Source organism: Siphateles boraxobius, unplaced genomic scaffold (assembly GCF_051911475.1).
Source record: "Siphateles boraxobius isolate OS27281-9 unplaced genomic scaffold, OSU_SipBor_1 68, whole genome shotgun sequence".
NCBI classification, from domain to species: domain Eukaryota; kingdom Metazoa; phylum Chordata; class Actinopteri; order Cypriniformes; family Leuciscidae; genus Siphateles; species Siphateles boraxobius.
This window is the reverse complement of record NW_027509195.1, coordinates 12,904,141-12,931,589: the sequence shown is the minus strand read 5'-3', so window position 1 is coordinate 12,931,589 and position 27,449 is coordinate 12,904,141. Positions and strand designations below refer to the sequence as shown.

Sequence of the window (27,449 nt, the reverse complement as noted above, 5' to 3'; positions counted from 1 at the left end):
ATTATACCAGCTCTGCATTTTCTGAAACAGAGAGGAAAAACAATCAAAATGGACACTATTTACTTTCTTTTAAAATATTTTGGTCTTATTGTGCCACTTTGGCAATAATAAGAAATATTTCTTGAGCACTAAATCAGCATATCAGAATTATTTCTGAAACAGTCATTTTAAATAGTATTAATAATATTTCACAGTATTAGTTTTTACTGCATTTTTTATTAAATAAATGCAGCCTTGGTGGGAGAGTTCTTTTAAAAACATTAAAAAATAAATGTATATATATATTAAAAAAAAGGTATTATTCCAAACTTTTGACTGGTAGTGGATAATAACAAGTCCCGCCTAATGCTTCCCTCAGAAGTAAGCCATATTACAGAAGCAAAATGGGTTTTGAATGTTGTTTTATGTGCAGGTTAACTATAATCCGTTTAATTAATTTCTTTGAAAAACATATTTTTGATGAACAATTTCTAAATAACTGTTTGCAACACTACCATTCTTCCTATTCACACCAAACAGGACATGATACTGCGCTCAGCATGAGGGTGGAAGAGCGAGCGCTAGTCATATCATACATGAGAGATTACCAACAATCTCATTGACCTAGAATGTGGCTTACCTTGGCATTGCGAGTAAAGTGGCGGGCCGTCAGCGGGTATGAAGAGGTTGATGAGGAGGGAGTAGGAGGCAGGGGACTGTCTGAACCTCCAACACTTCTGTCCACACCTGTCTCCCCTTCGCTGGCTCTGCCTCCCAGAACACGACGGCGCAAGGAGGGTGAGCTGCCGGGAGTGCTGCGCGGAGAGTTACTGGCTGTACTGGAGGCGGAGGAAAAGTAAGGTCAGAAAGGAGATACAGACAGTCATCTGGCATTTCAGCACTCTCTTCAACCGCCCTTAAGGGCATCCGGGTCGTGCACAAGGAATCAACAAATAAGACAAGGTTTATTCACTATTTACCAAAGAGGACGTATTGATTACAACTAAGTGATTCTAGTCTACAATAACATACAGTGCTTGGCAGAAGTGAATTGGCAGAAGCTGGTCTTATAACACTAGTATATGGGGCATATAATAAGTAAAAAGAGATCGCTGTCTTCATAAAGTATATTATTATTAAACTGTCTGTACACTTACAAAGTTCTCAGTGCTTCGGTTTGTATGTAGAGACCCTCATTAAGCTACAGTGTTAGTGTGGGGCTATTTTGAGCCTTGTTAGTGGTATTAACTAGCGATCTCTTTTTACTTATTATATGCCCATATACTAGCATTATAAGAAAAGCAGTTTTTAGAGATAAAACTCTTTACACTCGATTATCATGAAAACACATCCCAGAGAACAGTCGACTCGGTACCAATGTGTTATTACACCCCAGGTTCATTTTGCGCCGGAATTCTCCTTTAATGCCTTAATTAAAAGGGTGGCCCACATCATCACATACCCTTCACCATACCTAGAGATTGGCATGGGGGTACTTTCCATAAAATCATCTCTCAATGCAAACCAAACCAGCTATTAGGCTAACTGAAATAAAACCATGCCAATCTCTAGGTATGGTGAAGGGAATGTGATGATGTGGGGCTATTTTAATTCCAAAGGCCAAGGGAACTTTGTCAGGATGCATAGTATCCTAGATCCATGAAATAACTGGCCTTTAAAAATAAAAATCTGCCTGTGGGAATTTAACATGGAACATTTATTTATTTACGATACATTATTCATTCACAAAGAAAATTGGTGTCCTTAAAGGTTGGATTTTTCATTATTTCTTTTTAATTAAGGCATTAAGATCAATTTCCAAAAGATGATTTTTTTATTCCTCTTTTTAGTCAACTTTAGATGGATGTATTCACTTATGCCAAGCACAGTACGTTGTAAGTTAAGTTACGACTTTAAAGTCTCTAATATGTTTCAAAATACAATCAAGCTGTCATTCAGAAGAATTTTAGCCATTATACTCAGAACAAACTGATGGAGTTTCCAGGATGGGTCCTATATTACTATATTATAGGTCGAAGCCCAGGAATGAATAGTGTATTTATGATAATAACAATCGTTTCCATAGTATCATTCCATTTCTGTTCCAGTAAAATAAAGGTATCAACATGGATAAAGGCTTCTGCACACAAACACAAAGCCTTATCTGTTCACCAGCATTTGATCAGTCTGATGAGACATTTAAATGGCAGACATATGAGACCTGTTTTGTCAAAGGAGTGCTCATAGTGGCTTTAAGGCATGCAAAATCAATATATTAATATAATTTGATCCTACTAGGGTTGGGTGATGCAGCAAAAAAATGATATGTATTAAAAGTATGTATGTGTGTGTGTGTGTGTGTGTGTGTGTGTGTGTGTGTGTGTGTGTATATATATATATTAGTCAACATTTGCAGTGTTTAAAAAAAGCTCATCAAAGTTGTCCAAAGACAAGAACAGGTATTGTTCAGAATTCATGTATAACTTTGATGAAAGGTTTTGGTCCACTTCAAATGTTGACTACAGTGTGTGTGTGTGTGTGTGTGTATATATATATATATATATATATATATTGTGAATATATTGTGAATATTTAATAAATCACCCAGTCCTACTTGATACTACAAAAAGCATGCAAAACATTAAAGACGTGTTATATATGTATTCTATACTTGATAGCACTAATGAAAATCAACTAATTTAAAGACATTTGAAATATCTAAAACATATATATTTTGCCAACCTTGACCACAAGTTTTCCTGTACATATTGCATTTGAGTGGCGAGGTCAGTTAGTTCGAACTGAATGTTCCGTGCAAGAAAAGTTTTGAAACCACCTTCAAAAATGCCATAGAAATCCTTAACAGACAGTAGTCACACACTTCAGCACATTGATTAAACACGCCTGCTGCAAGATGATAAGATGACGTGTCACAGAAGACAATGACGTAACTACAGACACTAACAAAAAATCAGAGAACACACTTTTCACTTAAAGGGATAGTTCACCCAAAAATTAATTTTCATTATCCCATGATTTACTCACCCTCAAGCCATCCTAGGTGTATGACTATCATCTTTCAGACGAACACAATCTGAATTATATTAAAAAATATCCTGGCTCTTCCTAGCTTTATAATGGGAGTGAATGGTGCTCACGATTTTGATGCCCAAGTGCATCCATTCATCATGAAAGTAATCCATACGGCTACAGGGGGTTAATAAAGGGCTTCTGAAGCTAAGCAATGGGGTTTTTATAAGAAAAATATACATTTTTATAACTTTATAAACTATAATCACTGACTTCTGGTAACGGCCGTACGCGAGTCTAGTTCCGGTAGTAGAGTGAACTCAGACCCGAAGCATGATGTACTGACGAACACGGAAGCGAGAGGATTGAGCAAAACAAAACACAGGTCATGAATTAGAAGTCTAAAACGAGAATTTTTTAATAGAAATTTTGGAGGATTTTGATATAAGAGAAGAGGAGCTTCAGTTTGTTGCCCAGTCCTATTTGTTTGGACCGCGAGAAGTGTCTACTCTCACCTAAGCTTACGCTACTCCTACATCCCTCTTCAGAGATTACTCTGATTGTGTAAGTCTGAAAGAAGATGGTCATATACACCTAGGATGCCTTGAGGCTGAGTAAATCATGGGATCATTTTCGTTTATGGGTGAACTATCCCTTTAACTATTTGATCTAGTAAGCTTCAAATCAAAAGTTTCCTGTTTTACTTGTCAGCAAAAACACAGTGACACCGATTCCACAACAAAACAATAGAGCAGTAAAACAGCATGTAATGCAGATTTAATAAGATCCTAACAAAAGCCAGAATAAAACCCCAAAAGTAAAACCCTTTTGTAAAGTATTTAACGGTAACATATTTTTGACAGCAACTTATATAAAATCGTCATGTAAAGTTTCACAAACAAATCAAGAGAAAGAAAGAAAAAAATAAAGAAGGTTAAAAAAAAAACTTTTTAATCAGAGTCTATTGCATCATGAAGTAATCAAAAATGTCATGCAAACCATGTGTGTTAACAGAACTGTCACAATCAAGTAATAAAAAGTTGATGATCAGTACATTAAATGTGTTCTTGTTTCTGATATATGGCTATTAAAGTATTGTTTTAGTCCATTAGTTAAATCTGGTTCCACTCGCTTTCAGCTCAATCGTCGATTGATTGTCTTTACGAGTCGGGCATGTTCGAGGTTCTCCGTTGAATGAATCAATGTGTTGATTCAAGAACCGCTTGAATCGATTCTGTCCAGTTGTCGAACAATTTGTTCAAACAAACCGATTCAATTGAATAACTTGTTCACGAATCTCTTGAGGAAACGTCAAGAGAATGAATGGGTGCTGTGATGCTCAAGCTAAAATACGAATGCCGCGAGCTTCAGTTACTGACATCGATACTGCGTAAACCAATGCAATTTACATCAAGTAAACGTAAGGCGAAAACGCGATTTTGCATGCTAAACCTGCACAGAGTAAAACTACAGCACGCGCCAATCTAACGTTAATCCTCAGTGCTGAACATGCATTTGGTCACACCGGGACTGATCAAACAGAAAGAATGTCGATGTCATCAGTGCGGTTTGGGGATGCAATCACAGTTGCATGCGTGTTAACGCCTTAACCTACTACTGCACAGTGATGCAAGAACAACTGATAAAAGTGAATCGCCAAACAACATTGGCATACGGTTTTGTACAAATACAACATTCGCATGCCATGTATAAAATAACTAACCAATTTGCTACTTACTCGAACATATCATTGGGTGTTTTCTCAAATCAATGCGTGATGTCCACGTTTATTTTACAGTAGCCTCTCAATATGGCACTGCGCCGACATAACAGACGGTACATTCAGATTAACAAGCCGAATGCATTGGATACACCACGTCCTCTGTTCATCCGCTGCCCGTAATAGTCCAACAGAACGCGATCGTTCAACATCCCCATCCCAAACGAGGTACCAGACCCCCTCTAAAACGCAACGACCACCGCGGTCTTCACCATGAGCGCTCCTGTTATCCTAAAGCAACCTACACACTTGGTAAGAGGGGGAGGGGGAGGAGGAAAGAGGCTGTTCTGTGTGGAGGAGGGAATCAACACAGTTTGAGGCAGTGGCCCTCTCTTTACCACCACACAGCAGAGCCAACACATAGGGGATTATGCTTAGAGTTTATGTGGAAGCTCTTGAGTCAATAAAACTGGATTGAAATGCTTTACTGGTGGCCTGGACACTTGGAGTTGGAAAGGATAAAAAATCATTCAAATTAAAGGAATTATTCTGATTATCAGAAACAGGAAGTTGGTTAACCCTAACTGCAATAATAATGATCATATAATTGCATAATAATCCTCAGCAGTCTTGCTGTCTCCATAATCTGTTTTCCAGGGAGAGGCTGCCATAATTCTCAGTAAGAAGGGTTAAGGGAAGCCAAGACATATAGACAGATTTCCGTGTCCAAAAACTCCAACTTATGATCCTAAATCAAATATAGCATTAAGTAGACTTTTACTTGTACCACTATTTGCTATGGATTAAAGTGTCTGCTAAATTAATAAATGTTAAAGCTACAATTTTGCTCTAAGCATCTTAACTAATATCTTTAAAAATGGGGGGGGTACCTCGACTGTGGGGTCACACTAAAAACATTACACCATATTTAGCGAAATATAAATCTCTTTTTATATATATATATATACTCTGAAATGTGATGTGATTTATATTCCCAAATGATTTATATTATGCAGTTAACCTCAAGGAAGCAAAACATGCACAAATATGTTTTTTTTGCCAAGAGAGACAGGGATCCATGATCCCGAGTTTTTTTTTATAGTGCATTTTCTAGTAGTTTCATTTTAGCTTTAAATAAATCAGTTTAATAGTTTTTTGTTGTGGAGTGAGGGAACTCAAATATGTTTATAATGTTTGTAAACATTTCACTTTACCAGTATTTAAATTTTTTTCTGAATATAATAATAACATGTGACTTAGGGCCTGCTGTTCACACCAAGAAAGATAACTATAACAGATAACTATAACGATAACAATATTAGCGTCCACACCTGTGGACAATATTGTTCTGTTTATTGCTCTGCTATTCTTTTATATTTAGAGCGATTTTTAGAACTATATCTTTATACACTAATGTGACTCATCTGCGTTTTGATTTTTTCTCAACTGTGCAAATTTAACAATGCACAACTTTTTTTCTGTAATATACGGTAGATTACAATACAGGTGCAAGTCAGCAATGTACAAGTGTTCTGTCGATCTTATGGGTGATCAATGTCACTTCTGAGGCTGTATTTGCATTGATCAAACTCAGACTCTGTGCAATTATCACCTGGATTGAGGGTTTGAAGCTCAAAGCAAGTCAATCTATTTCTGCAATCACATGTATCTGGAAACAGAGCTTTAAATGTGTTGTGATCCTAAAAGGATCTCAACAAGTTTATAGGAACATATGTCACCCTAAGCACATCATGGTCAGAAAGGGCCAAAGCACTCCAAAGAGGCTTAGACAAATGAAATCTTCAGACTTAAGAAGCAGCCGATGTAAACAGAGTGAACCTCAGGCAACGAAGCAGAAATCAAAAAACACTGATTGCACAGAGGGTGTTAACGGGCTTAAATTATAAACCTAATTATTTTAGCCACATTAGGAGGCAATATAAAATACATTTTTTAACAAACAATGCTGTTTACAATTAATTGGAGCTAATGTAGGTGGGCAAACCTAGAACTTTCATGTCTGTAGTTGTGCAAACTTGCATGTCAGGAATCTACATTGATGATGGACAGAGAAACAACCTACAGACGTAGCTAAACAAACAAGGCAGCGAAAACGATTCATGCAAGTGAGCAATAAACAGGCTTTACCTCTTGACCTTCAGATTAGCTCTGTCTACAAATAAAGGAAGTATGGCTTTTCCAAAACCCCTGTTTTGTTTCATCACATGTAAATGATTCATACTGTAATACTCATTCATGTCTATCTGAATCATTGCAAGGGTTATAACTGATACCCATAGAAATGTATTTTGTATTGTTTTCAGACTAACAAGGATTGTGTTTTGAATAATTGTATGGTTTAAAGTTCTTGTTAGGTAATAAATAAATAAACGCTTGCTAAACAATATCCAGAACCTCTTAAAACACCACAATAGGCTCGAATTCAGAGCTAGTCTTTGAAATGGCTGAGCAACACAACAAAAAGAACTGGGTCAGTGAAACCGGTTGGTAGATGAGAAGGACAAGGGCACAGCTGTTCATGTGGCATGCATAAAACACCTTTCGCTCTCTAAGCTCGTCTTTTCACTGGCTGACAGTCTTCACTGCAGCATCAAAACAGCGGCTTCTGATTGGGCAGCAGTGACATCACCAGAAAAGGCGGAACACTCCTACTGGGTAATAGTGATGTCATGCGTACAAGAGCCAGACGGCTCAGATAGAGCCCCACCTCCATCTCTCCACTGCCAAGCGCACTGCTCTTTTATTCTGTCACTCTATCATCTTCCTGTTATTCATGAAAAGGACTCGAACCTCACATAATGACAGTGTTTTAGGACTCTCTGTTTAATTTGGTCCCTGGAAATACTTCTGTGTTTTAACTGGACAAATTCACCATAATTATAACTAGCAAGCATGGTGTTTTTACATATGCATGAACGAAACAGTTACTAGGCTGTAATTCTAGAGTAGATTGAAAGATGCCAATTTACTAGGGAAGAAATCATTATATTTGCATTGAAAGAATGTTTTGGGATCAATACAAGTTAAACTCTATTGACAGCATTTATGGCATTATTGATTTTTCAATTTATATTTACTTAATATTAAGTAGAAGTAAATAGAAATGTATATATCTATACTCAGTAAAAAACAGCAGTATTGTGAAATTATATGATTTTTCTATTTTAATATACAGTACTGTGTAAAAGTCTTAGGCACATATTTTCACCCCCCAAAATAGTTTTAAGCCAGTTATTTATATCTTTTGTTGTAGTGTGTCAATAGGAAATATCAGTTTACATTTCCAAGCATTAATTTAGCCATTAATTGTAATAATCCAGTGAGATTTTTGCATGCTCACGCAGTCTGACAACAGCTGGTGAGCTCCACATCTCACCATCATTGAGTCTGTCTGTGATTACATGAACAGAAAAAAACGGAGACAGACTAAACCCAGAAGAACTGTGGCAACGTCTCCAAGACGCTTAAAGGAGCCTACCTGCAAAACTACCTGAAAAGTGCACAGAAGACAAAAGCTGTTTTAAATACAAAGTAATCCCAGATGGACTCGATGATGGTGAGATCAGATCTCCGTGGAACACACCGGGTGTTGTCAGACTCCTTATGCATACAAAACTCTCACTGGATTACTACTATGGCAAAATGAATGCTTGGAAATGTAAACTGATATTTCCTATTGACACATTACAGCAAAATATATAAATAACTGCCTTAAAACCATTTTTGGGGGGGTGAAAATAATTGACCTTTTTAAACATCTAAAGTGCATGGCCCATTACTTGCATGGCGTGTGCCTTACAGTAACCATGTTTCTTGCTTGCTTTATAAATAAGGAACAAGTCAAATACATTTCCTGTGGTAAATGACATGCCACAACTACTGTTGACAGAGAGAAGTGAAACAAGCAGCACTGCTTTAAATCAAGAAATAAAATGAAATCACACACCACTGAAAGAAAAAAACTCTGGAAAAGATCATGCTAATAATAGTGGATCTTAAAACTAAAATCATCTCCTCCCTAACCAGAACTGTTTCTTAAAGAGTTTCTACTCATCTTCTCGTTGCATCTGCATCTGCATGAATTGAATATCGCTATGAGCATTCAGAGTGGATGCACTTTGCTTTTTATTTAAGCCAGCGTAAGGGAATGGTGCTGACTGTGCAAGTGGGAGGGGGAACACACTGACCTGCTGCTGTCACAATCTGAATCCTTGCTGAGAAGGCTACGGATAGACCAGCGAGAGCGCCTGCTTAGGGAGGAGCTCCGTGAACATGAGCGAGATGGGGGTATGAGAAGCACAGAGGGGCTTCCCTGCTCTTCCTCTTCTACATTAGAAACCATCGGAGGCGACGGGCTTTGATTTCTATCTCTTTCCCCTTTCCCCTTATCCCAATGGTTCTCTGATGCGTCTCTTTGCTGAACCTCCTTGGCTCTCCTGTTCTCTCGGTTTCGGCTGCGTGAGTGGTACCGGTGTGGTCGTGGACTCGGGGAGCAGGACCACGACTCCGTATCGGACGAAGGTGGAAGAATGTTCAGGGTTGGAATGGGAATGGGCTCAGCCATGGTGATTACAGGTGGTGGTGTCACAGCCATCATCAACAGACTTTCATACATCACATAGAACTTTTCTGCATCAGGATAGTCTATGGCTGACAGTTTCATTGAGTACAAGTTTCATGGGATACAATCATTCGTTGAGAAGCGCCTCTCTCTAGTCTCTTCGTCTTCTACATCTGGTCTGGAAATTCCACTAGAGCCCAAAATAAATATTCTATTACAGAAATACAATCTGATGACATTTGGAAAGGTCTGCACTCTCCATCCATTTCAACTCACTGTCCTGAAGAAAGTAGTCAGCAGTTGAGCTTCCTTCACAGATAGTACAGCGAATTTAAGACATAAATTCCTGCAGCAGGAACTGAAAAAATGGGGTGGAGCCATCACTGAATTCTAATATGCATAAAAAAGTGCAGCCATCTATTGTGCAAGTCATTTTTCGAGGGGGGAAAAAACTCAGCATTTGAGAAGTAGAACTTGCTTGCATCGAAGACTGCTTGATGTCAGATTCATCTTCTTTCCGTTTCTCTGGTGCTGTTTAAGCAGTCTTCCAAAAAAGGTATCTGCCCCTTTTTCTTCCACAAGCAGAGTTCACAAAAAATACAGTTTTGCAATCTGCCTCGTCATTGTGATTTGCACATCAGGTATGATAAGATCATGTTGCTGAAAAGGGGAAAAACTATATTTGTCTTTAACTACTTCAAGCTACAGACTGAAAAATTATTTTCTTACACAAAACATATATCCTTACAGATCTATTGTATAATGTTGTGGTATTTCACAATATATTTGGGATGCACATACAGTATTAACATCATCAAAGCACTGTTTTATTTGAACAGTTTGGCCAAATGTTGAAGAGATTCAGAGACTAAAAACTACATGCATAAGAAATATACATAAATTATGTGGTATAGTGGTATACCATAAAAAAGTTTGGAGTCGGTAAGATTTTTTAAATGTTTTTGATGCAGTCTCTTATGCTCATCAATGCTGCATTTATGTAATAAGAAATACAATAAAAACAGTACTATTGTGAAATATTATAACAATTTAAAATGACTGTTTTCTATTTAATATATTTTGAAATCTGATTTATTCCTGTGATGGAATTACTCCAGTCTTCAGTGTCACATGACCCTTCAAAAATATTTTGTGTTCTTTTAATATGCTGATTTGGTGAATTATTCAATAGCCTATTGAAAACAGATGTTCTACTTAATAGCCTACTTTTGTATTTTTTTTTAACTATAAATTTCTTTTTTTTTTATCTTAACAACCCCAAACTTTTAACACTAGTTTCTTAAATGGTCATCGTATTGCATTCCTAATATATTTCCACAAAATTATAAAAACCTTTTTAAAAAATTTTTCACATTTCACATGATTAAGCAGACAAAGTTTAACTCAATGGTCTTGTTAGACTATATTCTCCCATATTCTTATAGTATAGCTTCTCTAAATGAGATCCAAAAGAACACAAACATAAAATCATTCAACAACAACAACCTGCACACACCCGGCTAAGTGGTGTTTAATACATGCAAGCTGTTATTAATGTATGGGTGGAGTAACCGTTGGTTGATTACAGTACAATGAAGCCATCATCCCTCTGATATTGTTTATCACTTTAAAAAACACCTGCTATCTATTTAACTGCTAACATGAAGGTTGCAGACTCTATCCAAAGAAGAGGTGAACCAAGACCTGCACTGTTTACGGTTTAGTTTTCTTATGTAAGCTACTGCCTTTGATTAATCTTGAGTGTAAAACTTTAACAGCCTAATCCAAAACATAATGAAATACCCAGTGAATTTTTAGCAGATGCTAAATGCTAACCTATTACTGTATGGTTGGATTTTATCATGTTGGTGAACTTGCTTAAAAGGGAAGACAACATTTTGTTCATGCTATGGGAAGGCACATGTAAACAGAAACCCTGTTTTCTTTTCTCACCTGACTATCAGCTTTGCATGTTTTACCTTGTAACATTTGTGCACAATGCACATACATAGTGCTTGCTGTGGGTAGAGAAGAAAAGTTTCCCACAAGCAAGCACCTTTTTAAACAGAACTCTAGGTCTTTTTTCCTGTCACTTGGTACCACAAGCTGGTGAGCAATGCTGAGACAAATCAACCACAACAATACAAGAGCAGCACAGTGTGTCCTCTTTATTGTTCACTTTCAGAGTAAAGATGCCTTCCTAAACTCAAAGAAATTACCATAAGAAACAAACAATTCGCAAAAGAAAAAACTTTAAATACACATTTAAAAATAAAAGTGAACCAAAATAGTAGCAGCATATTCTCATCACCAAGGGATTGACACAATAACGAAATCAGCAGTTATCAAACCTGACCTTTATAATAATTGTGTAGAAATTCTCGGTTACTGGGAGATTAATATAAATTCCTCTGAAAAGCTCCTAGACAGAAGAGTTTCCTCATAGGCTTCAGAACAAGACTGACAGCCATTTATCAAGGGCAGGGACAAGATCTGCCACTTTATTTACTTTCCTGTTTGAACAAGCTAAATCATGTCCAGGTTTTGTTTGAACAAATCAAACTAGAGCTATTAACACTTTCACTTACACATTGAGTAAGTGTAAAAACCACCACAGTGCAATAAATAAAAGTTATATTATAGTCAAATGAAGGACATCAATGACAGATACTTTTTTAACCTAATAAAAGGTAAATAAGTCGGTAACACTTTACAATAAGTTTTCATTCGTTAACATTAGTTAACTACATTAGTTAACATGAACTAATACTGCACTTCTACAGCTTTTATTAATCTTTGTTAATGTTAATTTCAACATTTACTAATATATTATGTGTATTTGTAAACATTAGTTAATGCACTATGAGCTAACATGAACAAACAACGAACATCTAGATATTTATTAACTAACATTGACACAGATTAACAAATAGATACAGTAACAAATGTTAGTTAATACATTAAATAAGGCTAACAAATGAAACCTTATTGTAAAGTTATTGTAAGTCTAACTTAAAAATAATAATAACAATAATTCCTACCTTCCATTGGACGAATTACCCCCATTGTTTTTTTCCTGTTCGGCCTCATACACCAGACGGGCGACAGTACGAGGGGTGATGTTAAAATCCACTTTTTCGCAAGAACACATCAGCACCCCTAATTTGGCCGGCAAGCTAACAAAAAAGTACCTTTCGCTGCCAGTTTTCAGATTAATTATGTTTTCTAATTATGTATTTCTGTTTAACTATTTCGAGTCAACATTACATACGCTGAAATGCGCAAATGCCAAATCATACTGCAGTAAACAAACCATGATAGGCGTTAGCAGTGCTAACGAACCGGTCAGCTGTACTATTCAGACAGACAGTTGGGAGAATACTAGTTGCTAGTTGGCTAGCATGCTAATGATACCGGTGGGAGAGAAAACGGTCCTCTGTTTACTTTTTCTTATCCGTTAAATCGCCTTTCCGCCATTCCAAAATCCTAGTCACAGGACTAGGTGGTGGTCTCATAGTTTGGTCTATTAAGATATGCCTCTTTAAACTACGTATCTAATACATTTTAAGTATGCGAATTTTCCCCAAGTTTAAATGCTAACGTTACACGCGAAGAGATAGTAAGACAGAGAACAGTTTCCAATGCGACGGGTAAACATTTGACAAGGGTAGATTCAAACGCAAAGATAATGTACAATGACGCTCTTTGACTTAAGTAAATTAAAGTTCGAACTCACATAATGAGAATTATCAATATGAACATCGTCGATATTAAAACACTCCATAAAGCGTAAGATAATAATTAATGAAAATTATACTTGATTACATACACCCCCTCCCGGTTTACCCAATGGTATAGTCGAGAGAGAATCCATCAAAAGGCTCTTCAGCTTGCGCAGAGAAAAACAACGGATGTTTTGGCTTTGTTAACTAACAGGCCAGTACATAAATAATTAATTTTGAATAGCTTTAATTGTCTAAAAAAAATAGTTTGAATTGTCTATATGGAATATATAAGACGGTTCATATCACCAGCGCCTTATTAAGAGAAATAAAAGTAACCAATGTTCATGACAATTCTCAAAATCCAATGAAATATATAGGCTTGAATAAACATATAGGCTAATTTAGATAAATATTAGATATTTCTATACTATAGTTAATTTAATCAAATGAGTATTTGTCATTGATGTTAAATCTGATTTCTACACCACTAATCTTTTCCAGGCTGACATGATTTCTTTGCTTATTGCGCCCTCTACAGGACATTAAGTGTAGCGCGTTTAACCTAAACTAAAAAAAAAGAGAGAAATGAAATACCATAATAATATGGGAGTCCAACAATGATTACTTTGAACATTTAGATTGGTGACAATATAGTATACATTTTAAAAAAGTGAAGTATGATAAATTCGCTTACCTTGAATGATTGTTTCAAGGCTTTTAACAATCATTATTCTGGACACGATTAATGAGAGATGAGTGTGGAGTTAATATTATCTTGCCCTTACAGCCCGTTTCTCGCAAAGAGTACACTGTAAACAAAAACAAAAAAAGTTGCTGACTTAAATTTTTAAGTAGCCTAGGCTACAATCACCTTGGATGTCATTTCAACTTATATTGCATTGACTTTGCTTACTTGATCAACTGACTTGAATCCTGGCTAACTTATAAAAAAGGTTGAAAATTGATTAACTTATTTTGATGAGTTAAAGAAATATAAAAACACATGTTGTCATAACTTATTGATCATATTTTTTACAGTGTAGGTTCACCTTGGTTTTAAAGGGCTGAAGAAAAACACACTTTATTATGACTAGCCTTAAGGCGACTTGGTAACGGCCCATCCCATAGTAAAAACCTTACCTGAATATAGGCTATATTGTTAAAATAAAATAGTGTGCTTTAAAAACAAAACCATCTCCTTAACTGTGTACTTGAACCTTCCTAGATTTACAGTAGGCTAAGTTAAATGGCCTAACCGTTTATATTTACGTGTCATTAGGCTAGATAAATGCTGAAAGCGTTAGGCTACAGATTATTTGGTGTAGCCTATATAGGATACTATGATATGTTGACTGTTAGGCTATATGTTCCAGTCTCTTCAGCTTTTCCTCTTAATCGGGTTTCCGCGGGAACGTTTCGTTGATCAAATATGAAATAACCTTGACTCACCTCTTAATTCGATTTTGACAGGGTTTCAACTCTTGCTCGTGACCTGCTCTTGACTCGTCACCGTGAGTCGTCTGGTTTTATGAGTTGTGTTGGCGTAGTGGAGAGATTCCATAGGGTTATGTTGTTGCTGTCTGCTGGCATTGAATGGGCATATGGAAACTCGAGCCGTGCTAAATATAAGTGTTCACCTGCTCGTGGGAGTCGGTAAGGAAATCAAGCGGCACGCTTTGCGTAACGCCTGTGGTTGTGTTTGGGCAGGGTGCGCTTGACGCGAGGGGGACCAAAACAACCTTCACTCCGTAGTTTATCAGTTACTCAGTAAACCTCTGACGCAATCTGACGTGACATGACATGTCAGTATAAATATTTTACCTTAACACACTTACCAGATCTGAAGGACAATGATTTGACCAAAAAAGAAAAAAGAGAGATTTTTTGTGTGTGTGTGTGTGTGTGTGTGTGTGTGTGTGTGTGTGTGTGTGTGTGTGTGTGATTTAGCCTATTTATTAAACATTTAATGTTAGAACAAATAGTAAAAAAAGTAAAATAAAATAAAAAATTCCTAATAATAATTAGATAATCGAGATAGATAGTGGAATTAGTTTCCATTAGGGGGGATTTTGTTAACCTTGCTCTCCAATGAAATGGCCCTGTACTCCAGACTAAGTAAACGGACACTGCATCAGTGCCATGACAAAGAAACATGGTAGTTGTGTGATAAAACATTATTATTTGGTATTATTTTCCATTAGGGAGGATTTTGTTAACCTTGCTCTCCAATGAAATGGCCCTGTGCTCCAGACTTAGTAAACTGACACTGCATCAGTGCCACGACAAGAAAATAGGGGAGTTGTGTGATAAACCATAAAGCTCCTTCACTGTATTAAACACATCTGCATATAGCAGCTAAACTTTACAGCAGCAGCACACATTTTAAAACGTTCACAATTGCAATATAAAATCCTACTCCAGTCTTTTTTATGAATATTACAATCCTTGAGACTTTATTTCCAGTGATGTCACACATTTTGAAGTGTTAATAAAGTGTAAAAAATAAGTGTAAAATTGTAAATAATACAGTGACCTACTTACTACCTGTCAAAAGTATGGAAACATTATTCTTTTTTATTATTATTGAAAGTCGTCTCTTACGCTCACCAAGGCTGCATTAATTTAATCAAAAACACAGAAAAAAATCAATCACCATCACATAAATAAATTATTTTAAATATATATTCAAATAGAAAACTGTTTAATTTGTAACAATATTTCGATTAAATAAATGCAGCCTTGGTGAGCATAAGGGACTTCTTTCAAAAACATTAAACTATTGTAATGTTTCCAAACTTTTGACAGGTACTGTATTAGGTAATAAAAAGTCCTTATCAACATTTCCTCATGGAGAACTAGAGCAGCTTGTAAATCGTTACAGCTCTCCTTTTATAGAATATACTTTAGTATCTTTGCAAAGGCCTCCATTGTTGTTTACTTACACTTATTTGTCAGTAAAATTCTGCGGAAATTCAAGCAGAACTATTTTGCATGTCGACTCTCTTGAATGTTAAAAAAGCTGTGTACATTTTTACTGGCTATTGACACTTCTACTTAATAAAGTTTTATTATGATTTCACACGAAAGCTGTTATAATAAACAAGTTTGTGGAACGTTGTGATGGTGTATACATCTGCAGCTGTCTAACAAAGAAGGAGTATTGTATATGCAAATTTTTTCCAAGCACAATTCAGAGTGGAGATTTTATATGAGAGCAGATATAGGCTATTATAATCAGTTTCCACACTACATACCCTATGTGTTTATTCATTTTCACGAGCACTACTAACCAGAACAACCCAAAAGGATCAGGGATCTCATTAATGTCCTTGACTATTCTGGTCCCTGAAATTATCTCTCATTAACTACTACTACAACTAGTTTATTTTGTATATATCATGCTCATTCCTTAGGTCTAACTAAAAATATAAAAGTGATTTCTGAAAATGTTGTTATTAAAAAAAACAAGTTAAAGGCCTGTGTGCTGATTTAAAGTGGCAAGCCATTTCAACACTTATTCCTTAAAGGGATAGTTCACCCAAAAATTTCATATTTACTCACCCTCAAGCCATCAGGCGTATAAGAGTTTCTTATTACTGCCAAACACAATCAGAGTTATATCAAAAAATATCCCGACTCTTCCAAGCTTTATAATGTGAGATTTTGAAGTCCAAAAAAGCGCATACATCCATCCATCATAAAAGTAATCCATATGGCTCCAGAGGGTTAATAAAGGCCTTCTGAAGCGAAGCGAAGCATTTTTGTAAGAAAAATATCCCTATTTACAACTTCATAAACTATAATCACTGGTTTCCGGTAATGGATGTGCTCAAGTCTAGTTCCGGCAGAAGAGTGACCTCTGACAGACATTTGACGTAGGAGTAGCGTAGGCTAAGCTTAGGAGTAGATGCCTCTCACGCTTCAAACAAATAGGGCTGGGCAACAAACTCAAGCTCAAGCTCCTCCAACATTTCTCTCAAAAAATTCTAATTTAAGACTTCTAATTCGTGGCCGGTGTTTTGCTTTACTCTATCCTCTTTTCTTCCGCGTTCGTCAATACGTCATGCGACGGGTCAGAGGTCACTCTTTGGCTAGAACTAATTTCGAGTTCAGAACGTGAACAGCTCTGGGTAGAACATCACGGGTTGTCATCTCGTAATCACGGTTACGACATGGCATGAACGCGCCATAAGTTGTTTTGGTTCAGGAGGAACTGTTGAAGGTGGCTGCTGTTTGTTTGCGGCACTCTGTGACTGTCTGTCTACAAGTCTTGAAACGCGCTGATGTCGTGTGATGTCTGCACGAGCAGGGTGCGCGGAGGTATGGAAATACATGTTGACAAGCGGGTATAGGGCATTGTATCATTGCATTCGGAAAATATATTTACATTTAGATCACTTCTCTTATTGATTTTTATCAGGATGTGAAAAAAGTTTTAACCAGGATTACAAAAAGTGTTTCTGAAAAACATTGCTTATATCTTTGAGTAAAAAAGCAAGATATATACTGTATTAGTGTCTTTTAAATATGTACCAGTATATAATAAATACTAAACTAATTCCAGTATTTATTGTAATACATTCTAAGGGATTTTTTGATATCTGAACCTCAGTGATGCATATAATTCAATGCAATGTTTTACCAATAACAATAAAACCAATGAAACTGAATAAGTTTATTGGATTATTTGCTACTTGTATTAAAAGTTAAGTAGTAATATTAAATAGAAAATAGTTCAAGGGACTAAATGTTAAAACGGTATGCCACGTGATGATTGGGTGATCGTATACCGAATCTCACGTCTCAAATTCCGTGTTGAGTTGCAAGCACAAGGATTCACACGGTCTATACTTAGCTCTCCTAAACGTCAAAGTCTGCTGCAACACACGATCTGTTTTTTAGTGTGACGTGATATAATTTTAAAGGCTAAAAGATTGTTTAAATGTATTTTTTTTTCGGATAAATCAACTGAAAAGTTTGATTTAAAATGCGAGGAAATGAGGATGGTGAGCCCAGTAATGTTTAAGAAACTGTGAGAATAAAGAAGAAAAGAGAAACGTGGGTCAAGGAAGCGATTTCACGGTTACAGCTGTGCGTGAACTGTTAAAATGTCAATGAGAATGATTTCATTTTTGGCTCTCAGCGTCTTTTTTATTCAAGGTAAGTTATAAAACATGCAAGTGTGAAATTATTTAAAATGATACAATTATTTAGAGGTCATTATACAAATCATTATACAATTATTGGAGTGGATTATTAACATATTAGTAGGCATACAGTCATTAGATGTTTGCAGCCTATATTTGTCATAATTTATTATAGGCGGCATTAATAAAATCCTTCGTTAAGTCCTTATGCTGCTGTCTCTCCATATAAGATCCTGTACATTTAGATTTATTGCTTAGAAACGTAAAGTTTTCAAAATATTAAAATTGATGATGCATGATAAGCAAAGAAAGAAAATGTTATATGTACAGCCTATAATTTTATCAAGCCTTTCTTCAGTCTTGAGGATCTAGCCTGCAAAATGTCCCACTGCGATAACATCTTTGCTTAATGCCTCTGAAGTATAATAATCTTGCATCTCTTTTTCTTGCTTGTTCAAAATGTCTAATTTTAGTGCCACAAGTCCAAACTGGATGTGCTGAAGTAGATTCCATGACAGAGGCTGTGGCTGGAGAAAGCTTTCTGTTGGGTTGCATTTCCTGCAAACAAAGAGCAGAAGTGCCAGGTTCTGCTATTGTGGAGTGGCACTTCAAACCAGCTGGAACTGAGGAGTTTATCCATGTTAGTACGGAGATTATATGGACCAGAAAGCCTGTTGTCAGGTTGTTCGGTCAGCTTGACATATTTTACACTCTTAAAAATAATGGTTCCGAAAGGGAAGTTTTGCAGCAATGCCATAGAAGAACCATTTAGGGTTCCTCAAAGAACCTTTCAGTGAGCAGTTCTTAAAAGAACCATTTTTTTTTTGGAAGAACATGCAAGAGTGTGAAGAACATTTTAATAATCTGAAGAACCTTTTTCCAACTTCTGTAATGGAAAAGTTCCATCAATGCCAACTAAGCACCCTTTATTTTTAAGAGTGTACAACAGAGCATACAGTAGAACACTAATCGATTTAAATTAACAAAAAAAAAAAAAAATATTTAAAGAAACGTTTAAACCTTTACATGCTTTTATTAGTAATATCTCTGTCCCTATCAGATTTTCAAGTATGAATATCCTTTCCCAACTATTCTTCATGAAAACTTTGAGGGAAGATTAGAGTGGAAAGGGACTATGTGGACAAAGGATGTGCAAATTGGTGCCATCTTCATTCACAATGTCACATATAATGACACTGGGACTTACCTCTGTACCTTCCACCGAACGCTGTACCTTTCTTTGAATGAGGAGCATGTGATAATAAACAAAGAGGTGGAACTGACAGTTGTGGAAAAAGGTGAGACTTCAAATTCCACTCAAAGGTGACAAATTTGCATTTCAACTAGTAATTTGAATATGTGAATTTATTGCTTCCCCAGCCAACCCCGAGCTGACGACTGTAATCTCTGAGATCATGATGTACGTGTTGATCGTAGTCCTGCAGTTGTGGATGATTGGAGTGCTGATTTACTGCTATAAGAAGATCTACGCTGAGAACGAAGCTCGAGAGGCCAGAAAAGCTGCACGCTCTCAAAACAAGTAGGTTTACTTTTTTTGCACCAGTTTATTAGTTTATTGCCATATTCACTGGCAGTCAAAAGTTTGGAATAATTAAGATGTTTTAATGTTATGCTCTCCAAGGTTGCATTTGTTTGATAATTAAAACAGTAATATTGTGAAATATTATTACAATTTAAAATGAAGTGTTTTCTATGTTAATATAATTTAAAATGTAATTTATTCCTGTGATGCAAAGCTGAATTTTCAGCTTCATTACTCCAGTCTTCAGTGTCACATGATCTTTCAGCAATCATTCGAATATGCTGATTTGCTGCTCAATAAACATTTCTTGTTATCAATGTTGAAAACAGTTGTGCTGCTGAATTGTTTTGTAGAAACACATACCATTAAAAGTTTAGGATAGCCTAAATATGAACTTTTTCTCTTTTTTTTACAGAAAGAAAGAAATCATGAAACAAGGAAACAGTAAATTGATTCAAGTGACAGTAAATAATATAATCTTATAAAAGATTTTTATTTAAAAAAATAACTTTCTAATAATAATTTGTAATAATTGAGCACTAAATCAGCATATTGGAATGATCATGTGACACTGAAGACTGGAATAATGATGCTGAAAATTCAGCTTTGGCATCACAGGAATAAATTATATATTAAAGCTGCATTCCGTAACTTTTTTGGGTAAAAAATTGTCCAAAATAATTTTTTGCACAAGTACATAACCAGCCAATATTCAAAACTATTTTCTTGCCTTAGCTCGATTCAAAGCGGTAAGCTTGTAATAATTTTTTTAATTTCAGTAGTACTGGTGGATTACCACAGGAAATTCTACAGAAAAAACTACGGACTGCAGCTTTAAAATATAAAACATTTATTTTAAAATGTAATATGGTTCACAATGCTACCGTTATTGCTGTAATTTTATCAAACACTCAACCTTAGTGAGCAGAAGAGATTTCTTTTTAAAACATTAAAAATGATACCAAACTATTGACCGACAGTGTATAAAGATATTTATTCCTTTCTGATTCAAAATGTACTTTTTTCATATTTTTTTCAGATTTATTGACTCAAAGGACCCTTGTGATGGTGTGTATTTGGAATAACTACACTTTTGGTTAGTAGGCTTATTAATTTTCAGTTAAAAGACACTATAGGTTTACTACGTTAATGCTATAATATAGAACTATATTGTTACAAACCTCTGTGTATTTCTAGGGACATTTCTAGCATTGCATTGACTAAGGTAAAGCAGAATGCATAATGATTATTATAACATGGTAATAAATCAGGTACAACATTGTATCAACCAGACATTATACCTATGCAAAGTTGAATCAGGAATATAAAGAGTCAGAATAAACAGACTTCTGAAGAAATTAAACGGGTTTTTAGAAAAGCAATGACTTGGTTGTTTATTGACTGGTAATAAAAAGATTAGTAATCGAAGACAATTTTTTCAAGACATTATACAATTGTGTTAATCATCAATAAAGATGTAATGATTTTTGTTCTACCAAGCATGATTTTGGACCTGATTTAGTTACAGGTTGTCTGGTTGAAAAAAACAATAAACAAAGCAGAGGAAACAACATTCAAACTTAGCTGGTTTTGCAGTGTGATAAAAAGCATATAGTTTTAAAAGAATGGAAATTTAAATTTGAGTTTGTTTGCTATTATTGTGATTTGGAAGTTTTTGTTTTCCATATACAATGTATCACATATAGCAAAGGAGACAAAAAGTAAAGTAAAAAACAACAAATGTAATAGATTTAATTATTTCTTGGCCTCAAGGTCTACAATTAGGTAGGCATTTGACTTCTTGAGAGCTTCATATAAAAGATCTTTCCCTTTAGTGCCAGCAGATTTAATTGGACCATTTAATAACTCTCTCATCTTCGTTTGTGGGGTTTTCTCATTAGAAATGTTACTGTAATCCTCGTCTGAGATGACTTTCATCTGACGAAGTTCATCTAGGATGGGGGCCACATTATGAACTCGGTTTATCAGATCTGTCGAATTCCTATCGATGAAGTGTTCCACTATGAAAGAGATGTAAATGCATGTGGTCAGATTGTGAGGATACTGATGATGGAGTTCATATTAATATTTTTTATTTGGTCATATATTAAGTTATGAACGCACTTACATTTATTAGGTTATAAATAAACACCCTAATTTTCTTGAAGAGATTTAAAATCTACCAACCTAGACTTACCAGTAGATGGAGCCCCCGAGCCTGGTTGCGGAACAACAACTGGAGTTAGGCCTACTGAAAAACAAGAGGAAGTTAATGATTCTCTTGCTGCAAATCCCCACGTTTCACATTCAAACATCAGCACAACAAACTATACATGGATTGGGATATTAATGGAGACTTCAGCTTATTATTACCGATTATATAGGCCTAGCCTAACTGGCCTTTCCCAGTTTTCCTAGGCTATTCTCTTCTTCAAAACATTACATTCAGGTGTTTATTGGGCATTTCACTAAAGAAACTGAAAGTGAAATTAAGTTCAAGTTTAGTACATGATTTAACGAATTCTCCTTTAAATTTTGCTTCTTCTTAACGAATTAGTAGTTTTGGGGAATAATTATTTGCACACACACACACACACACACACACACACAAAAGAAAAAGATAAAATAATAACTGCAATTTGCATGAAAATCCTTTCCGTTTTACTTTTAATGGAACTGGTTCTAAATTCTGAAAAAGAGGTTAGGTTTCCAACTAGGCTTATAATTATTAAATCTTGAAAAAGAGCACTCTTCTCCTATTTTTGGTTTTCTAAGATTCAGGGATTTTTTTTTTACTAACATTAAAGAAAACCGGTCTAGTAACTATATTTAGGCTACTATAGCATATACTATTTGTTTTTTTTCATAACAGTTAACCTACCGTCTCTCGTATTCTCTCTGAGCTCCTCTTCCAGTTTATTACTGCCAATAGCCTTTAAAACTTCGAGTGTTACAGGAACAGCGCCTTTCAGTGTGAAAGTGTTCACCATTACATCGGCGAGATCTAGAGCGTCTTTAATTTTGTCGATTGTAGCTTGTCGTACACGCGGTTCTTCCGTCCGATCGCGCAGTTTGATTTTAAACCTTTTTAGCTTGTCCTCCCCCAGATCCTCAAAAGTATTCTCCAGGTGTTCCTTAATGTTTTGCGCCATGGTTCCTCAAAGCTTCGTGGCTCTTCTACAGGCTTTAGACGGGGAGAGGATGAACCGCTGCAAAGAGGCCTCCTGAACTGAGTCGAGATTAAGGTGTGTCTTTAGACTTTCACCCTGACATTTACATTGAACATTTCCCTCCTCATTTCATAACCACTTTCTTGTAAATACTGCCTGGGGTACAAGTGAGTGTAGTACTTTGGTATGTTTTATCTACGTTGTATGATATTTAAGTTTGTAATAATGCAACAAATTGTAGCCTACCTCAGAGAAAGTCATAATTTGCACGAATAGGAGGCACCTGCATCTCCAAAAATTAGAAAGATGATTCAATGAAACAGTGAAAACTACTTATATCACATGAGCATATACATCTCTGGTTGCTCCATCAGTTTACTATTGTTGGAAACTAATGCAGCCGCTTTACTTCCTCAATGCCAGGTCAGTCATAAACTTCACAGATAGCATTCAATGTTATTTTCGTAAACGAAAACAAACTAAGACTAAAACTATTGGTCAAAAAACATTTTTCTGAACTGAAATAAAATAAAAAAATTAATAATAAATGAAAACCTAAACGAAACTAACAACAATACTGAAAAACTAACTGAAATAATCTACCTCAATTTAGGTCCCCACAGTGACATGAGTCCACGTGAGTCAGTGTGCATTCAGGTTTAAAACATGTACATGTATACTCTCACACTGCATAGATACTTCATTATTTAATCACACTGGCTTCACATCAGGTTGGTTTGGCTGTAGTCAGATGAATTGAGGTTTTTTAAAATGTATTTTTTATGGGTCACTCTGCTACATTTACTGCTGAAAAAAGTAAACTAGGCATGTTTAACAAGATTTCATCTTTAATATGAATTAGTTAAAACTGAAACTAAATAAAATAAAAACTAAATAGAAATGTGTTTGCAAAATAAAAACTAAACTAAACCTAACAAAACCATTAATGGAACTAACTAAAACTAAATTGAAATTTAAAGCAAAATTGAAAACGACATTAAAAAAAGATAGTACTTTTGGTTGGTTTCCAAGGTAGGCTACTGTAATGTCTAAAAACTTTTTTTTGTTTTGAAAAGTGTTATCCTGCTATTCTTATTTTATTATTTAATGTAATGACATTTATTATAGCTGTTATAAATATAACATTAGCAAAACCATTTCTTTTACAGTGTATCTCATTTGTCTCAACTTTGTAAATATTCCTGATGTATCATATTTGATACTCACTATATAACAAGATTTTTTTCTAAAAAGTGATGTATGTAACCTAACCGAAATTTCTTCAATCCAGGAAGTGTTTATTTTGAAATATTACTAACAATATAAAAGTTATTCTTAAATTAAAAATCGGTAAAGATTTCGCAAAAGGACACATGTGTCACAAACTGAAGGGGGATGTTTTTAGAATGAGACTAAAAGGTCTTTTACTTGCTAAAAAAAGTATAAACTATCAATCAGAGGACAGAAGGCATGTGATTCTGAAACAGGTTTTTCAGCGAGGTTTTGATCATGTTGATAATTCAAGGGTCTTAGAATTTTTCTTTTCAAATATGATACAGTAGGTTACCTTTTTTAACAAAATAAAGTATTGTTTGTGTGAAAATACATTAGTGAATTATTATGTATTACAGGTTTTCTCTTCAGAGGAAATGGAGCTAAACCATTTAAGTCAATTCCTTTGTAAATTGAAAAAGTTGTTTAATAAAGGTTTTTCTTTTTTTGAAAGAACTATTTTTTCAGACATCTGGAAAGACTTTTTAGGATTTGCTGGAGATCCAAAGGCACATGAGGGTCTACAGAATTCACAGATGAGGAGAGAAACGCATGTACAATCAGAGTCCAGGGAACAGGTAGAACAACTTTGCCATCGATGCTCTGTCTTTACATGCCATTTGTCTGTAGCTCCCGGCCATATCTGAGCTGTCAAAACGTCTTATAACCTGTAAAAAGAGAACATAATTAACATCTGTGGAACGAAACGAACGTTTGAATGGCAATGTACACACAGAAAAAATATTTCGACCTTTTCAAAAAAAACATAATTCACACAAGTTGCTCTTGCTCTTGTGATTTACCTTCCTGAATAATTCCTCAATGTGATCCTCGTGTGCATATTTCGTAAACACATCCACTATGTATTGGACATAAAAAGTTCCATTCTGCACATGCCTGTAAGATTTGGTTTCTGTAGAAAAAATTCATTAGTGGAGTTAGGGATCTTTCAGACTTTCCTCAAAAATGAAATGGATATTGTGTGTAATATGGATATTGTGTATAATGACTGGTTTAACACTGAGAAACATCTTCAAATAATAATAAATAAAGTTCAGTTGAATACAAATGAGCTATTTTATATAAAATAATTTTTCACTCTTATACAGAAAAAAGTGTTTTATATAGGGGTCCATATGGTTTTATAGAACCGTAGGGTGCATGACTCAATTTTAAAGAAAACTTTCTGCCTAAAAGCACTTTACCCGGGGTACAGGACATCAGAGAAATGAAGTCTTTCTCCTTGTGCACAAAGTCATCGCCCTCTATTTCCATTGACTCATCAGGCTCACCGTCACTGGCCCACACGCGCCCATGCTCCCCTGAACAGAGATTTGTTTAAGAGTGTGTCAGACTTCTTCAAATGGGACTACAATCAATGGTGAGTTAATAATATACAATGATGTCCTGGGAATTCAACAATGAACAATTATTTTTCGTCATTTTCATACCTCCCCTGCAGGCTTGGATAAGGATAACCTTCGGTTTATTGCGCAGAGCTGGACAATTCTCAGAGTTCAGATGACGGTAGATATCATCAACAGGGAAAGTATCAGAGGGGTTGTCTGTTTTATGATAATGGACACCCAAAATACTATCCCTCTTTCCGTGGGACATTATAACCACAAAGGTGCTGTCTGAACTTGCATGTTCCTCACGTAGTGCAAAGTTCTTGACTGCTTGCTTCATGCCCTGCCAAACAAATAAACTCCATTAAATAAATCAAGAGTACAATTACAATTAGAAAAACATAGTAGCTTGAGTTCAAGGTTTTCAATAAAAAGCCATATGTTCCATATGGATCATTTTCTCCACAAGCAGTAAAAATCTATATAATTTCATAAGATATGACTTGAAATAACAGTTTTTCGTATGCACCTCTGCAGAGACATTGGTGTACTTGACAACTTGATAATCCAGCTCCTTTAACAGCCATTCCATGTTTTCTTCATCTCTCTCTGCCCCTCTCCTGGTCATACCCTTATCATCAAAATCTCTGTTGTTGATAAGCAGGGCAAGACGTGTTCTTGCATACTTGTCTTTTGCTTCATAAATCTAAGAAAAACAACCAAGAGATGTTAATGCAGAATTTCACCACAACTAATACAATGGCAATCTAGAGCAACTGTCATGCTATAGTAGCGTTGTGTCATTAGAAAGGCCATGTAGGCGTTTTATTAAGATGACTAAATTGAACTATTTTACTTTTTCCTGGTAATGTTTTATGAATAGATTAATACTTGTTTAATACTTGCCTCTTGTCCATTTTCTTCAAGTATTTTGTTTTTAAATGGTTGGCTGCACGGAGTAACCTGCAATTCTCTCTGCCAATCATCTGACTGAGGAAGCTCAACCTTCAGACTCTGAGCTGGTCTTGCGTCTACATCCACACGTGGCTGAGACACTGTTAAGCCTAGAAAACACAACACAGCTCATGAGCACATCATTCATCATATTCTAACATATAATTTTTTCACCCCTATGTTTTGACATTCCAACCTGAAACCTGAGATTGCAGGTCTCTGTATGCTCAGAAGTGGAGGATAATTGCCTGGAGCTTTGTGAAACGTTTGTAGAAAACTCGAGTGAATTGTGTATTGTGATATTTTTCTTAAGTTAAATGAACACAATATCTTTCTTCACTAAAGAGCAGGGGTGTAACGATACCCACGATTCGATACATATCACGAAACTGAACTCACGATATTATTGCGATACTCCAAGACATATGGTAAAAGGTTTTTAAAAAAAACAACTGTTGATTAAAATGCAAAATTTGGTTTAACATTTGGGGGTGGAAATGATTAGGCTTGGACTTGGTGCTAGTAACTCAATGCACAGGACAATGTTAAAACCAGAATAAATATTGAAAAATGTTGATGATTCTGAAGGTGAAAATGCAGAATTATTTTAGCGAACATGCTTGCACTCTGTCACTTACTAGATATATTTAAATAATGTAGGCCATTTTTTACTGGTAACATAAGACATTTAGCATTATCAGGAACCAAAAATATTCGGCCATTTCATTATTAAACATTATATTAAATATTATGTACAGTATAGTTTAATGTAGTACTGACACTAAAACTCTGTAAACTTGAATTTCTCACACAGTAATTTTTATTTTTGGTGAATTATACACAATGCATATTGTCACTCCACAATACATATTGTTGCATTTTTGTATTGTGATATAGTGTGACACGATATATTGCTACACCCCTACCAAAGAGTTAAGAGATTTAAAGGGTTAGTTCACCCAAAAATGAAAAATCTGT

General features: G+C 35.5%; 3 protein-coding genes across 13 annotated transcripts in view; 1 reads left to right on the top strand and 2 right to left on the bottom strand.

Annotated features, from left to right (window-relative positions):
- The window catches only part of gramd1a (GRAM domain containing 1A), a 31,046-nt gene extending 16,262 nt beyond the window's left edge, over positions 1-14,784 (bottom strand). For 2 of the 8 annotated variants that reach the window (XM_077214916.1, XM_077214918.1), the window contains exons 1-5: positions 14,486-14,784; positions 13,731-13,845; positions 8,938-9,971; positions 620-818; positions 1-21 (exon numbers count right to left, since the gene is read on the bottom strand). In XM_077214916.1, the coding sequence (XP_077071031.1) occupies positions 1-21; positions 620-818; positions 8,938-9,413 (696 nt within the window). In that variant the 5' untranslated portion in view covers positions 9,414-9,971; positions 13,731-13,845; positions 14,486-14,784. Of the gene's footprint in view, positions 22-619; positions 819-4,747; positions 5,049-8,937; positions 9,972-12,352; positions 12,957-13,730; positions 13,846-14,485 lie in introns of those variants that run through there. The other 6 variants (XM_077214919.1, XM_077214920.1, XM_077214924.1 and 3 more) reach the window with 5 other exon arrangements.
- Positions 14,785-17,834: 3,050 nt separating this feature from the next.
- LOC143722995 (sodium channel regulatory subunit beta-1) lies at positions 17,835-21,469 on the top strand. Its single transcript, XM_077214915.1, has 5 exons — positions 17,835-18,196; positions 18,657-18,823; positions 19,244-19,481; positions 19,564-19,723; positions 20,766-21,469. Exons 1-5 carry the CDS (start codon positions 18,145-18,147, stop codon positions 20,809-20,811), a joined length of 663 nt encoding a protein of 220 aa, XP_077071030.1. The 5' UTR covers positions 17,835-18,144; the 3' UTR covers positions 20,812-21,469.
- Positions 21,094-27,449, bottom strand: part of LOC143722992 (caspase a-like) — a 9,519-nt gene continuing 3,163 nt past the window's right edge. The window contains exons 3-8 of one of the 4 annotated variants that reach the window (XM_077214906.1): positions 26,424-26,581; positions 26,047-26,223; positions 25,620-25,860; positions 25,374-25,490; positions 24,972-25,081; positions 23,727-24,836 (exon numbers count right to left, since the gene is read on the bottom strand). In XM_077214906.1, coding sequence (XP_077071021.1) covers positions 24,729-24,836; positions 24,972-25,081; positions 25,374-25,490; positions 25,620-25,860; positions 26,047-26,223; positions 26,424-26,581 — 911 coding nt within the window. In that variant the 3' untranslated portion in view covers positions 23,727-24,728. Of the gene's footprint in view, positions 21,748-21,923; positions 21,978-22,607; positions 22,969-23,726; positions 24,837-24,971; positions 25,082-25,373; positions 25,491-25,619; positions 25,861-26,046; positions 26,224-26,423; positions 26,582-27,449 lie in introns of those variants that run through there. The other 3 variants (XM_077214910.1, XM_077214909.1, XM_077214911.1) reach the window with 3 other exon arrangements.